General features: G+C 46.6%; 1 protein-coding gene across 1 annotated transcript; it reads left to right on the top strand.

Annotated features, from left to right (window-relative positions):
- Positions 1–11,540: 11,540 nt before the first annotated feature.
- On the top strand, positions 11,541–12,551 carry LOC107113368 (leukotriene B4 receptor 1-like). Its single transcript, XM_015414694.1, has one exon. The coding sequence runs from the start codon at positions 11,541–11,543 to the stop codon at positions 12,549–12,551; it is 1,011 nt and encodes a 336-aa protein (XP_015270180.1).
- The last annotated feature ends 1,912 nt before the right edge of the window (positions 12,552–14,463 follow it).

Below are 14,463 nucleotides of genomic sequence, written 5' to 3'. Positions count from 1 at the left end.
GCTTGCCCAAGGTCATCCAGCCAGGTGCAAGTGGAGGAGTGGGGAATCAAACCCGGTTCTCCCAGATTAGAGTCCGCGCACTTAACCACTACACCTAACAGGCCTCCATGTTGTAGCAGTGGTGCCCTTTCTCAAAATTCTGGCTTGCCCAAGGTCATCCAGCCAGGTGCAAGTGGAGGAGTGGGGAATCAAACCCGGTTCTCCCAGATTAGAGTCCGCGCACTTAACAAATACACCTAACAGGCCTCCATGTTGTAGCAGTGGTGCCCTTTCTCAAAATTCCAAAAGTGCCCACAGGCTCAAAAGGGGTCCATCCTGTCTGATCTATACAGTATTTTCCCCCCTGCAGTAGCCTGTCTTCTGCTGATTCAGTCAGTGTACTCACAGTTCAGAATACCCCTCCAGTGACTGTGTGTGCAGTGCCTTAATGTCCATGTGCATACATGCATGCACAAGAGGCACGTACAAGATGCAAATCTCAACCAGCACTGGCTCAGTTAACGTAGTTTGGATTATGTGTATACCAGTCCAACAATGGACCCACACACTTCTCAGAGACCTACACACTTCCAGGGATATTAAAGTGCTTATGGAGCTTCAGCACCAGGTTAAGCCATCACTAGGTAATTCTTACGTGAGAATTGTTCTCCGCTCCCTCCAGGTGAGTCTCTGAGAGGAGGCAAGGAAGCCATATTGGCATAGGGAAGCTATGTGCTGTTGACTTCCCCAAATCCCAAATGGGAGATCACCCCAGATTCCCCTGCTTGTTAATGTATTGACCAAGTTTAGGTCCAATGCTGATATATGTTTTGACTGCTTATTACTGTTTAAAATGAAAATTTAAATTTGGGAGAGAGAAAAAAACAAAGGTCCAACGTGGAATGGAAGTGACTGGGTCACCGAAATGGAATCCCTAGGTGTCCAAGATCCTAGGACCTAGATGCTCTAGATGGCCTTAGCAAGTTTTAGGATTTCTGTCACACAGGGTTCTTGTGAAGATAAAATGGAGAAGAGGAAAATTTATTTATTTCTTTTATCGGCTTTTTCAACCACCCTCCCCCAGCAAGCCAGGCTCAGAGCAGTGTACAACATAGTCATAAAACATCAGTTAACCACATGAGACTTTTTACCACATTATACATTTTAAACCACAGTATACTGTTTAATAGGGAGCTGCGGTTGCTCAAGCGGTTAAGACGCTGAACTGCAGGCTGTGGAAGATCAGTAGTTCAGCAGTTCGAGACCCGGGTGCCACATGACGGAGTGAGCTCCCGTCTCTAGTTCCAGCTCCTGCCAACCTAGCAGTTCGAAAGCAAGAAATTGCAAGTAGATAAATAGGTACCACTTCGGTGGGAAGGTAACAGCGTTCCATGCGCCTTGTTGTTTAGTCATGCCGGCCACATGACCACGGAAACGTCTTCGGACAGCGCTCGCTCTTCGGCTTTGAAACGGAGATGAGCACCCCAACCCTAGAGTTGGATTCGACTGGCTTTCGAGCAAGGGAACCTTTACCTTTTTATACTGTTTAATAGGAACCAGCCAAAATGACACCAGCCACTCTTGTCCCTCCGAGCTAGTTAGACAGCTAGACTTCTTTTTCTCTCTTCTTTTTCTCTTCTTAATAAACCGACTTTATTCTTTAAACAGTTTGTGATCCAGTTTACTGCATATCTACACTCTGCCAACGCATGACTCGTGGGCAAGGAGCTGAAGCCTCCCCCACGGCATGACCCCAGTCTTAATTGGGTCCCTCAAGTGCTACAGTATGGCGTTCCCAGGAGGAACTCACAGCTGCAGTGTGATTGCCAATCCCCAGTTGGGGCCCTGGACACTCTGAGCTCCAAAGAACACATGAAGCTGCCCTGTAGCAAGTCCATCAAGGTCAGTATCTTCTACTCAGACTGGCAGTGTCTCTCCAGGGTCTTAGGTAGAGTCTTTTAGGTCCCGGTCACACGGGAGGATTTGGCCCGTGAAACAGATGGGTTGAGGGCGGATTAAACCGGCGCGATCAGACGCCAACATCTGGCAAAGGTCGCGCCCCCGCCCCCAACCCATCCCTTCCAGCCGAAAACGTGGAGTTAAAAAACCCCTGCAAAACACTACTACATACTTGAAAACGTGCAGCACCGGCGGCCGTGTGATCACCGATGCACCTGTATCCCGTGGTATGTGAGGCCCTGCCACACTGTGCATGCGCACAACTGCGCAGCTGCCTTGCCTTGCCCTTCATCCCATCGCCTTCCCCCTCGGCATGTGATCGTGCCGGGGAGCAAATGCGGTGTGGCTCAGGGGATCTGTCTGATCCCGCTGCCGTGGTTCAATTTGCTGCGCCTCTAAAAAGCCGCACTTCTGGCTTTTCCCGCTAGTGTGACCAGGGCCTTACATTACCTACTACCAGTGTTCCCTCTAAGCTGAGTTAGTGTGAGCTATCTCACAGATATTAGCCTCCGGCTCACACATTTTTGTCTCAGCTCAGGAAGGATGGGCTCCAGAGCAAACTAATTTATGCAGTAGCCAAATCACTTGCTCACAACTTTAATGCCAGTAGCTCACAAAGTAGAATTTTTGCTCACAAGACTCCACAGCTTAGAGGGAACATTGCCTACTACCTGGATCCTTTTGATTGGAAATGTCGGGGATTGAACCTGGGACCTTCTGCATGCCAAGCAGATGCCCTGCCACTGAGCCACAGCTCCCGCCCTTGATGGCTAGTAGGAAAACGTTTCTAATGGCCCCAGTGTGAGTAGAAAGAGGTTGCCAGTAGCCTCCTTGATCCAAAGCAAAATCAAAAACCACATTATACTTTTTAATAGAACCAGCTGAAAGGACACCAGGCACTGTGCAAGTTTTAAGTTCTTCAGAATTCTTCATCAGGCGAGGTGTTAAATGAAAAGATGGAGGGAGCAGGGAGATGTCTCCGGCCATGATCTTAAGGTCTTGTCTTGCAAGTCTCCTATGTGCGGGTGTGGAAAAGGTTTGCAGGTTCAAAAAGGTGGTGGTGTCAGGGCTTCTGGGAGGAAGAGGCCAAAAAGAAAAGGAGAAAAAAAGGAAGCTTCCTATGTTGGCTTGCCAACCTCCAGTTGGGGCCTGGAGATCTCCTAAAATTACAACTGATCCCCAGACCACAAAGATCAGTTCCCCTGGAGGAAACGGCAGCTTTGGAAGGTGAATTGCATGGTCTCATGTCCCTGCTGAGCTCTCTCTCTTCCCCAGGCTCGACTCCCCCAAATCTTCAGGAATTTTCCAACCCAGAGTTGGCAACCTGGCTCCCATTGAAAATACAACCCCTAATAGTTAATTAAATGTGTGTTGAAGATCCTTTGCAGCAGCTCCTTGAGAGAGGACCTTTTTCACACAGGCCAGAAACATCTGCTCGAGAGAGGGGTACTGAGAGCTACCTCTGGACCCGCCCTCATCCCACCCACACCTGACTCAAACATTATAGCAAGTCAAATCACATGACTCGCCCAGCTCCATGGGCCCCCAGAGTGACCAGAATGTTGTCTCTCAGACCCTTTTCCAACAGACTCGACTTGAACCAGAATCTTTTTCACGTGGATGTGCAAACACTGTTTACGTCACATTTGGCAATTCCTAACGACTTCTGTTCTGCCTTCCTCCTGCCTCATTCACGCAAGTTGCTTAGCCAGCTGCTACGTATTGACTAATGGATTAATAGCTCCCCACCCCAAATCTTCAGGGAGCTGAGGCTCACAAAGAATGAACTACTGAGGCCTGGCCAATAACTACAAATTGCTTAATCGGCTTTCTTGCTCAAAATAGATTTCCATTTCTCAGCATATAGACCTCCTCCTACAGCTAGAAATGTTCATCTTGGACCTAACTTTTTACAGGGTCTTTCTGGCTTGTTGGCTTTTCAGCTCCTAGCTATACTTTCAGACCTGGGGAAGCAAACCCTGACTTGGGAAATTCCTGGAGATTTCAGTATGGTGCCTGGGGAGGATGGAGTTTGGGTACGATAGCAAGTTCAGTGGGGAATGAGAAGCCACAAGTGCACCCTCTGAATCTGTTCTTATCTCCAAGAGAAGGGATCTCTGTAGTCTGGAGGCCAGTTCTAATACTAGGAGATCTCCCGGCCCTACCTGGAGTCTCATTATCCTATTTCAGCTGAGAGCTGTGTTAGATTCTCTGGTTTGGTATAGCCGGGAATCATTCACAAGTTAGCAGAGTGCACAAGGCTTACCACGCAATGAAGCTTCTCCAGCCTGTGTATGTGCTGATAAGAACAAAGTTACATGGAGCCTCTTTTACATTTGCAAACTAAAATGAGTTCCTTTATTTAGAGAACTCCATTCTAGACAGGAAAGAGTAAAGACAAGATAGTAGCCTAATCTAACTAGCTAGGATGCATGTAGATGCAGAAAGCATGTCCTGCATCCATAATGCCATGATGGAGAAATGTGGCAATGTGTGCAAGAGAGGGATCAAAGGCAGAAGGAAGTTCACGCTGAGATTAGTATTCTGCACTTCAAAGGATAGCTTCATAGCCCGGGCAAGCCTGATCTCGTCAGGTCTTGGAAACTCAGCAGGGTTGACACTGGCAAGTACTTGGATGGGAGACCTCCTTGAAATACCAGAGGCGGGAGGCCGGGGCAGGCTTTATTCAGCCACCTCTCTGAATATCCTCCAGGCCCCACCCCAGTAGGCGGTCAGTCATCAGAGGCCACCATGATTTCCAAGTGCACACACATACACACATGCACATATTTTTTAAAATACCAAAAAAAATGATAGTTTCAGAGACTCTGACTCTATGTTTTGACCCCCTCTGAAGGCTGAGGCAGGAGACAGCGTAAAAGACCTTGACTTCCAAGAAGCTGAATCTCAGTTCTTGTGAAAAGGGGAATCCCATCCTTACATGCCTCACCAGTACATGTGCAAGGAGGAAAGATAGGGGAGGTATGGTGTGCATTTAGTGGGGAACCACTGGGGGGGTATCTTACCCAGAGCTCTCCCAGACATGGGAGAGCTGTTAAATGTATTGCTATTTCTGTACCCACCCTGACCCATTTCCACATGGACTATCTGCCCCCAGGTTCATTCGTTGTTGGCTGGCAACGGGTGGGAGGATTGGGGGTTGGAAACAGGGCGGGAACTGCACTATACATGCACATGGGGCAAGGTGACATCACATCCAGTTTTTCATCTGGAAATGACGTTGCAGCGTTGCACAACAGCATTCTCTGTTCGCTTTCTGCTCCCATTGCTCATTAGGGCAGCTGCAGGGGCTGATGGGGAGGAGGGCGCGTGAAAGGGCAGGGGTTGCCAATAGGGCTAGCAACTTCAAGGTGGTGGCTGGAGATCTCCTGGGATTACTGATCTCCAGGCAACAGAGATCCGTTCCCCTTCCCCTGGAGAAAATGCCCACTTTGGAAGTTGGTGGTCTCTATGTGATTATAACATCATTGCAGTCCCTCCCCTTCCCAAACCCTGCTCTCCTCAGGCTCCACCCCCAACATCTCTGGGTATTTCCCAACCCGGAGTTGGCATCCCTAGTTGCCATAGTGGACAATCCTAAGCTTTTGGGGAAGCACTTTCCCCCTCCTACTTCACAGCATCATGCTGCATTTGGGCACCGCCTGGGGTTTCCCCAACTTTTCTCCCACCTTTCTCACATACCTGCTTTTCTACAAGGTTTGGGGAAAGATCACAGTAAGCCTGGATGGCTGCAGTGTAGTTGGGAAAGCAGATTTTCCCACCCACAAGGCAGCCACTTCCCCTCATCCTAAAGTTGCCAAGTGGAACTTACCTTGGTGGCGGGGGACTCCCTGGTGGATCCCGAAACGCACACGCACGCCGCACACACGTCACCAGGAAGTGACGTTATGACGCCGGGCACACTGGGGGCGGGGCCACGACCATACAAGGGAAAACCATAGAGTTTTCCCTTGTATGGCCGTGGCCCCACCCCCAGCGTGCCCGGTGTGCCCGCATCACTTCCGGGTGACGCGCACGTCAGGGAGGAGTTCCCCCCGGGGCTCGATCTGGCAGCGTCAGGGAACGGGCCTCTGGGGTGGGGGTTTCCCCGCCCCCCGGGGGGACTTGGGATCCCTATCTCATCCTGTCCCCATGGCAGCCATTTCCTCTCCTACCACAGGCGGACTTTTTAAAAAATGGCAATTGAACATTGTTCTGTCATATTTGTAACAGGTTCTCTGAATTCCCAGCTTTCTTTTTAAAAAAGTCTCTAACTCCTTCTGTTACAGAGATATAAGGCTTCAGGGTGGGTAGCCCTATTGTTCAGCTAGATTCAAATCCAGTAGCTCTTTAGAGACGTTATGTACTGAGCTCGAGTTTCGCCTTAGCATGGATTTAGCCTCGTTTAAAGAACAATAGGGGACCAGGATCCTGGAAGGAACCTATTGTACAGGAGTTCTTATGTAAATAGCCAGTCACGGGGAGTGGGTGTGTGTTGGGTGTGGTGTTGAGCACGCATTTAAGCAGGGCTTCAGTCCTGTTGTCTTTAGTTTAGCTGAAATCACTAATAAAACATGAGCTGATCACTCAACGCGTCTGAACCCAGTATATTTCAAGAGATCAACAAAATTTACGAGGTATGAGCTTTCAAGGGTCAACGCTCCCTTCGTGTCTCCACAACCGAAGGTGCTACAGATGTATTTGCTTTAAAAAATGACAGCTGAGAATTCAGATAACCTGTTACACATATTGTTATATCATGATAACAGTATGATGTTGCTTATTTTTTACAAACATTGAAAAGCCCTGGTAGCCTGGGGGCAGGCAATGGCTGTTGACAAGAGACCGGGGCAGGGGAATTGTGGGGAAACCGGCCACCGGGAAGCGTTGATGCTGCTGTGTCAGCAGCTGAAGCAGCAACAGGATCGAAGCCACGCAAGCCTGTCCCCCTTGTGGGAACTACCAAGATTCCCTAAAGCTTAGAAGCCAGAGCAATCGCTAGCCCCCCAGGGCCACCCACCTACAGAGCCCCTGTTGTGTTAGGCAAGGTGTGGCTATTGCTTGCCCAGGGCTCTGGGATACACATCCATTAAGCTTACATCATTCGAACGTTCTCAGCCATATATGCAACATAATATCTCAGTAAATTATAGGTGAGGAAACCAAAATGCAGGAAAGCCAAGATGCAGAAGCATCCCTGCTGACACATTCGTAAAAATGCCAGTTCTCATACTGAGGATCCCTGTGCCAGCCCTACCCAACAATTATGCACTGCTGAAGGCCCTTCCGTACCTGGCAATTGTCTCTCTGTCACAGGTTTAAAAGGAGAGCAGATCCCTGAGAGATGTTCCAGTTCACACTTCGGAATGTCTCTGACTGGAGGGATTTCCTTGTTTGTTGGTTGCTTCTGGAGAACTCTTCTTCACCTGTAAATCTACTTGAGCCAGGAAATGAGGTGACTTTAGATGAATTTAGGAGTCTGCAATAAACCAAAATTGCCAAAGGAGGAGGAGGAGATTGGATGTATACCCCCCCACCCTTCACTCAGAGTCTCAGAGTGGCTTACAAACTCCTTTCCCTTCCCCTCCCCACAACAGACACCCTATGAGGTAGGTGGGGCTGAGAGAGCTCTGAGAGAACTGCCCTTTCGAGGACAGCTCTTATCAGAACTGTGGCTTGCCCAAGGTCATCCACCAGCTGCAAGTGGAGGAGTGGGGAATCAAACCCGGTTCTCCCAGATTAGAGTCCGTACACTTAACCACTACACCAAACTGGCTCTGGAGCTATCAGTTGCAGTTTGTCCCCGTATTCACTCTGAACATACAATCACCAGACCTAACAACATCAGCCATACCATCTCGGTTTCATTCTGTTGTTCATCTTCCATCCTTCTTTCTGCAGGGATGAAGTGCGATAGAGTTCATCCTCCAAAGCAGCCATTTTCTCCAGGGGAATTGCTCGCTATAACTTGGAGATCAGTTGTCATTCCAGGAGATCTCCAGACCCCACCTGGAGGTTGGCAATTCTAAATACAGCTATCCTACTGAGGAAAATTATACAGTTCAACATTACTGGCAATTGACATGCTGATTGATAATCCTTAAAGCTTCTACTGCTTGAATGCTGGTTGCTGCACATCCTTTTCTAGGAAGTGGCACACACAAGAAGGTCTCACAAGGAGTGATAAATATACACAAGAGCACTCAGCGTGATTATGTACTGACATGGTTTGCGCTTGGATTATCGGCAAGGGTTCACCTTTTATCATTCCCCCTTCTGTTTAGTATCTGTAAAAATCTCTGCCTGCCATTCCCTTCACACATTGATTATTCTAGCATTCCATTCAACCCCTCCAATACACCTGAACATTAAGATTTCATTTTCATTTTCTTTTTGAAAGATCCTGAACTGGTTCTGTACTGACTCACATTTGCCTCTGGAGCTGTCAGTTGCAGAGTCCTGGTTTAAACCATGCTTCTGCCACCTCTCCTAGCCCATTCCACTGAACAGTGAGGAACCAAATGTAGACAGGATCAATAGAAGGAACTAGGGCTACACAGGGAGAGTAACTTGGCAAGCCTATCAATAATATATCGCCATTTTTTGTGGTGCTCTTACTTCTTTTACTCCCCAAAGCGGTTATTAAAAGGGAAATAATTTCATCAACAGTTATCAGCAAGTCATTTGGTATCTCAGTTGTTTCTCAGCTTGGTATGAGGACAACACATGCTACATGTGGATGCAACCGTATTTTGTATTTAAAGACTGGATGCAGTTTTCAGAATAGCCTTAAGAGGGCAGCATACGTCCATCCAAGTAAACATACGGCCATTTTGTCAACTCACATCAGTAAAAGTTCGGGGTCAGTAAAGGAAAAAACGTCCAGAGCCCTGATATTATCTTACCCAGTATGGCAAGTGATCTCCCCTCTGCCAGTGCCTCATGGCCCCAGCCACTGCTTGAATGAGTGATGGGGGGGGAAACGAGAGAGGGAAAGACATTGTTCATGTGTCCACTTCTAGCTGACTCTTTAGGATTTCAACAATTTCTATGGTAAATCAGACTTGCAAAATCCTAAAGCGTCAGTGATCACGTCTGGATTTAAGCAGAAGTTCACCAGAAGTTTCATCAGCTGTGGTGGTTCAAGTGGTTAAGAGGCTGAACTGCAGACCAGAAGGTTGGTAGTTCAGCAGTTCCAGACCCGAGTGCAGCATGATGGAGTGGCTAAAATAGCATCATTTGGGACTGTCATGCCCTCTATTTTCCTAATGAAAACTTTTGTGTCTCTCAAGTATGATGGTATATCTGAAATAAACGGTTGAAGAAAAGAATCCAAAAATTTTGAGATGGGCTCTAAGAAAGAATCAGATCTGGGCACTATCGGGCGTCCTGGAGGTGGCATGCTGACTTTATGGATCTTAGGCAATACATACAATACTGGTTCTCTAGATGTTTTATTAAGAAGAAATTCAGCCGTGTTCATATCTATATAATCCCAAGCTACAGCCTCATTTAATACTGTTTGTATACTCTAGGCGTAGGATCACTAGGTAAAGGCATATAGGAATCAGTATCCTGTAATAATCCATTCACTATAGACAAATAATCTTTTTTATCCATAGTAACAGTACCTCCCCCCTTGTCAGCTTCCTTAATGATGATATTAGGGTCCTTAGACAAATTGAGTAAGATTTTGTGCTCCTGTGCAGTCAAATTATATTTAATTTTTCTAAAAGATCTCTCTACGTTTTCTATATCCTTTAATACCAATTTTTCAAATACATTAATAGCTGGCTTATAACAATAAGGTATAAATTGTGACCTAGGCTTAAATGGATTATTTTCTCTAATTTCATTAGCACCAAAAAAAGTCTCTTAATTTAAGATTACGTATCAGTTTGAATAAATCAACTCATGTTTTAAAACTATTATAGGGAGTAGGCACAAAGCTAAGACCCAAATTCAAAATCCGGGACTCCTCAGATGTAAGGCTATGTGATGACAAGTTAACAACTAGGGCTTCTTCCCCCTGCATTTTGGAGGCAGTTGTTGTAAAAAAATTCTGCCTCGCCTTATATTTAGTATGTCTATACAGGCTGGGTCTATAGGATGGACCCTCATCACCCAAAGTATTTGCTGAGTCTTCTCCTTCAGTAGTGTCTATATCGGACACAAGATGTTTAGAGTCTGCCCAAGAGACCCTTCTGGTGTCATTCTCTGCTGAAAATCCCCACTTATATACCCTCTCAAATTTTTTGATTTTACTCTCTCTAATTTTATTTTCAAACATTTTTAATTCCTCTTCTAATGTTTTAAGACAAGCATTATAATTATCAAGAGACATGGTAGTTTGTAATTTATCTTCCATATCCTTAAAGTCTGTTTCTATTTTTTCAGACTCCTGAACAGCTTGATCTATTATGAGCAGCATGAGATTGTATGAACATTTATTCAGTATAGCAGTCCATTTGTTTAAAAATTCCTCCCGTCCCCAAAACATTACAAATTACATGTTATGTATGGAATAGAATGAATTTATGTATTGAGGTTGAGTCTGATGCAAGGTATTGTAAACGACCTATCAGAACCAGGGAAGTTCTGGAGGGAAACAAAGTGATTGGTCCTTATGTACAAAATATGATTGGTTGTTATCTGACATGTGGGCGTGGCTTGCCAAGCCCAGACTGTTTAAAAAGGAGCCTGTTGCTCTGTTGTTTGTCTCGTTCTGATTCTTCTGACTCCGTTGAATAAAGCTGTTATCACTGTTCACCTGCTGCCTCGAGTCTCGTCTCTAACATTACAGCACAATCATAAGAAGTATCCCTTGAACTTGCTTTCATGTGCTGTCATTCCTTCCCTGATTTCCTGGTTTAGGCAAACCATTTCTTAGGTGTCCTGTTTGTTGACCTCCAGGGCCACTGGTTGGCGACTGTGTGAAACAGGAGGCTGGTAACAGATGCCAGTGGTCTGATCCAGAAGGGCTCTCCTTATGTTCTTATGATAAATTGACAGAATGTGTGGAGTTGCTGTCCTTGTTAGGCTATAGTGAGACAAAGGATTTTTGAAAGACTAGAAGGTCGCATGGTAACGACATAATTACAAATGGTGTTCATCCTATCATCCTGCAATCACAATCAGTTCTGGAGGTTTTTGGAGGTGTCTGAAAACCTACAAGTCATGTTTGACCCGAGGTGATAGTTAGGACAGAAGCCACCTATGTGTGCGTGTGTGTGTGTATCTGTGTGTCTGTGTGTGTGTCTGTGTAAAACGGGCAAAACTGCCTCTATCATCCTTAGCTCTGTCTGTCACTAGGCTCCAGACCACATGTGAATCACTTTTTAAAAAAACCAAACCAACAGCACAGAATTTTGCACACAAGGCATCTAGTTTTCTCAAGTCCTGAAAGTCTGAACTCGGCAGAAAAAAATTCTACAGAAAAAAAACAGGATGTGAAACTACTATTGGTATGAATGCCGAAGTCACGAGCTACATTTTTGTAGTCGGAGAGCCCTGGGACTCTCTTTGCCACTGTAGAAACGAAGCAGTGTGTGCAGAACCAATAAAAAACTCTGGTCCAAAGAAAGACAGTTGCTTTGAGAAGAATGAGTCTGTCGGAAGAAAATGAGAATCATCCAACATTTTCCATTGTGAGGTTTTTGGTCTGCACCATACTAAGTTTGTCGTTTGCCGTCGGGTTTCCCGGAAACGTCTTTGTGATCTGGACCATTTGTGGACGAATGAAGCAACGGTCTCTGTCCGTCATGCTGATCCTTAATCTAGCCATTGCTGACATCCTGGTTCTTGTGACCTTGCCCATCTGGATTTATTCTTTTGCCAATGACTGGCTCTTTGAGACTGCCACTTGCAAGGGCCTCGTCTTTGTTGTTTACTGCAGCATGTATGCCAGCATATTCCTGATCACGGCCCTGGGCTTGGAAAGGTTCATGGCAGTCTTTCACCCCTTTTCTGTTCAACGGAGGACCAACAAGATGTCCACCCACTTAGTGATGTTTCTCATCTGGCTTGTCTCCATTGCTTTTGGAGCGGTCATCCTTCCCTTTCAAGAAACAGTGGAGACAGACTTTGGCCTACAGTGTGCCTCCCGCAGCTACAATTCGAACTCTCAGAAGGTGGCCTGTCTCTTGCTAGAGACTCTGGTGGGCTTTCTGGTTCCGTTTGCCATCATTTCCATCTGCTATGTGTGCATCGCCAAACGAATCAGCGGCATGAGGGGCTCATCCAGGCAACGATCAAACCGGCTGGTCGCTTCCATCGTGGTGTCCTTTGCTCTCTGCTTGCTCCCCCATCATGTTGTTAACTTAATGACTGTTGCTTCAGCTGTGATGGAAGATTCAGACATGGAGGCATCCGAAGCTCTGGAGGAGACTGCAAACCAGGGAACCTTCATTGCAGGTTCGATAATGTTCATTAACAGCTGCATCAACCCCCTGCTCTATGCTTTTGCGGCCAGGAACATCCAAAGCAGCATGAGATTGACCAAGCTGTCCAAACTGTTTGAACAAATGAGTCCAGAAACGAAGCAGGAAGGGACAAAAGAACACTCTGCCGTAAATGGAAAAGAGGAGACTTTGACGAGCACAGAGATGATCTAATGGGGACAAGCAAGGTATGTCTTGGCTCTCCGTAGGGCACTGCTGATACTAGGTGTGTTCTGGTCCTCTGTCCCACATCAGATCCCTTCATTCAGAGGAGTGTCACCTCCAACTGGGATTGTTAAGAGACACTTTCTTATTTGACCGGATTTCTCCCCGAAGTGCAACGGTCCATTTCTTTCCCTCTTTTTTAGGGATTTTATTCAGTTTCTAATCAATTCCATTTTAATCAAAAAGAAATTCAAAGAGAGGAAGGGAAGGTAGGGAAGGTTCTACAACTACGTATACCCGTGAGGCTGCCTTATACTGAATCAGACCCTTGGTCCCGCAAGGTCAGTATTGCCTACTCAGACTGGCAGCAGCTTTCCAGGGTCTCAGGCAGAGGCTGTTCACATTACCTACCGACAGACCTTCCAAACAGCCACACTGGCCCACAGAATGGCACCAAAGCAACGTCAATACCCTTTTAGTAAGAGCAACCAAAATTACACAATACACAGTGGACAAGCTTTCAAAAATCTCCAGAACTCTTCATCAGACTGAATGTTCATTGACCAGGGTGTGTGTGTGTGTGTGGAGATTATCTTTCAGGCTATTTCTGTGCTCTAATATGGAGAGTCATACAGACTTAGGAGATGCTGGGAATCAGGGTGGAGTTGGTATCAGGCACTCTCTGCCTTGAGAGCCACTGTGGCATCAAGGTTAGAGTGCTGGAGGAGGACCTGTGAGACCCAAATCCCCTCTCTGCCATGAAACTCACTAGCTGGCTTGGACCAGCCACTCTCAGCCTAACCTACCTCACAGGGTTGCTGTTGTGAGGGTATAAATGAGGAGGGGAGAGAAACCATGTATGCTGCCCTGAGCTCCTTAAAAGGAGGGCAGGACGGAAGTGCACTAAATGAATAAATAAAAATTATAGGAAGAAGGCAGCAAGAACAACGACAGCCTCCACTGTATCAAAAACAACATGTTTAGAGTGATGTTGCCAACCTCCAGGGCATGCCTGGAGATCTCCTCGAATTACAGCTGGTGTCCAGATTATAGAAATCAGTTACCCTGGAGAAAAGCGTAGCTTTGGAGTGTGGATTCTATGGCATTGTATTTTATTTATCTATCAGATTTTTTAGTCACTGCTCACCCAAAGGGTCTTGTGGCGACTTACAACAAAAAAACCAATAAGGTAAAAACAATGGGCGTCATCTGAGAATGCATTCCACGGGGTAGGGGCACCAACTGAGCACCAACTGAGTAGGCCCTTCCCCTGGTGACAGCTAACCAAGCCATCCTGGGGCCAGGCACCTGCAAGAGGCTCCTAGACGATGACGGAAGGGACACAGAGGGTTGTAGCGGGAGAGGTGGTCCCAAAGGTACGTATGCGGGTCCCAGACCATTAAGGGCATTAAAGGTTAACCCCAACACCTTGAATTAAATCCAGAGACTAATTGGTAGCCAGTGCAGCTGCTGCAGAATTGGAGTAATATGAGCTGATCGTGATGTTCCAGCCAGCAACCTGGCAGCTGCATTCCAGACTACATGCAGTTTCCAAAGCATTTACAAGGGTAGCTCTACATAAAGCAAATTGTAATAGTCCAAGCTGGAGGTGACCGTTGCATGGATTAATGTGGCAGGGTCTGATCCAGACAAATAAGCAGCCAGCTGGGGGGCCTGGCGTAGGTGAAAAAACACTGACCGTGCTACCACGGACACTTGTTTATCCAATGATAGTGCAGAATCCAACCACACCCTAAGGCTCTTTACAGAGTCTACAGCTGTCAACTGGGCACCCTCAAGTCTCGGGAATGACCTTCCAGCTGGCATCTCAGTCTTGGATGGAGTCAACTTCAGCCAGTTCTCCCTTAACCAGTGGACTAATCACATCCAGGCACTGGGATAGTGCCAAGAGCCCTACCAC

This window comes from Gekko japonicus, unplaced genomic scaffold (assembly GCF_001447785.1).
Source record: "Gekko japonicus isolate JY-2015 unplaced genomic scaffold, Gekko_japonicus_V1.1 scaffold1170, whole genome shotgun sequence".
Taxonomy (NCBI): Eukaryota; Metazoa; Chordata; class Lepidosauria; order Squamata; family Gekkonidae; genus Gekko; species Gekko japonicus.
Note: the sequence above shows the minus strand (reverse complement) of the source record. Positions and strands in the feature narration are given on the sequence as shown.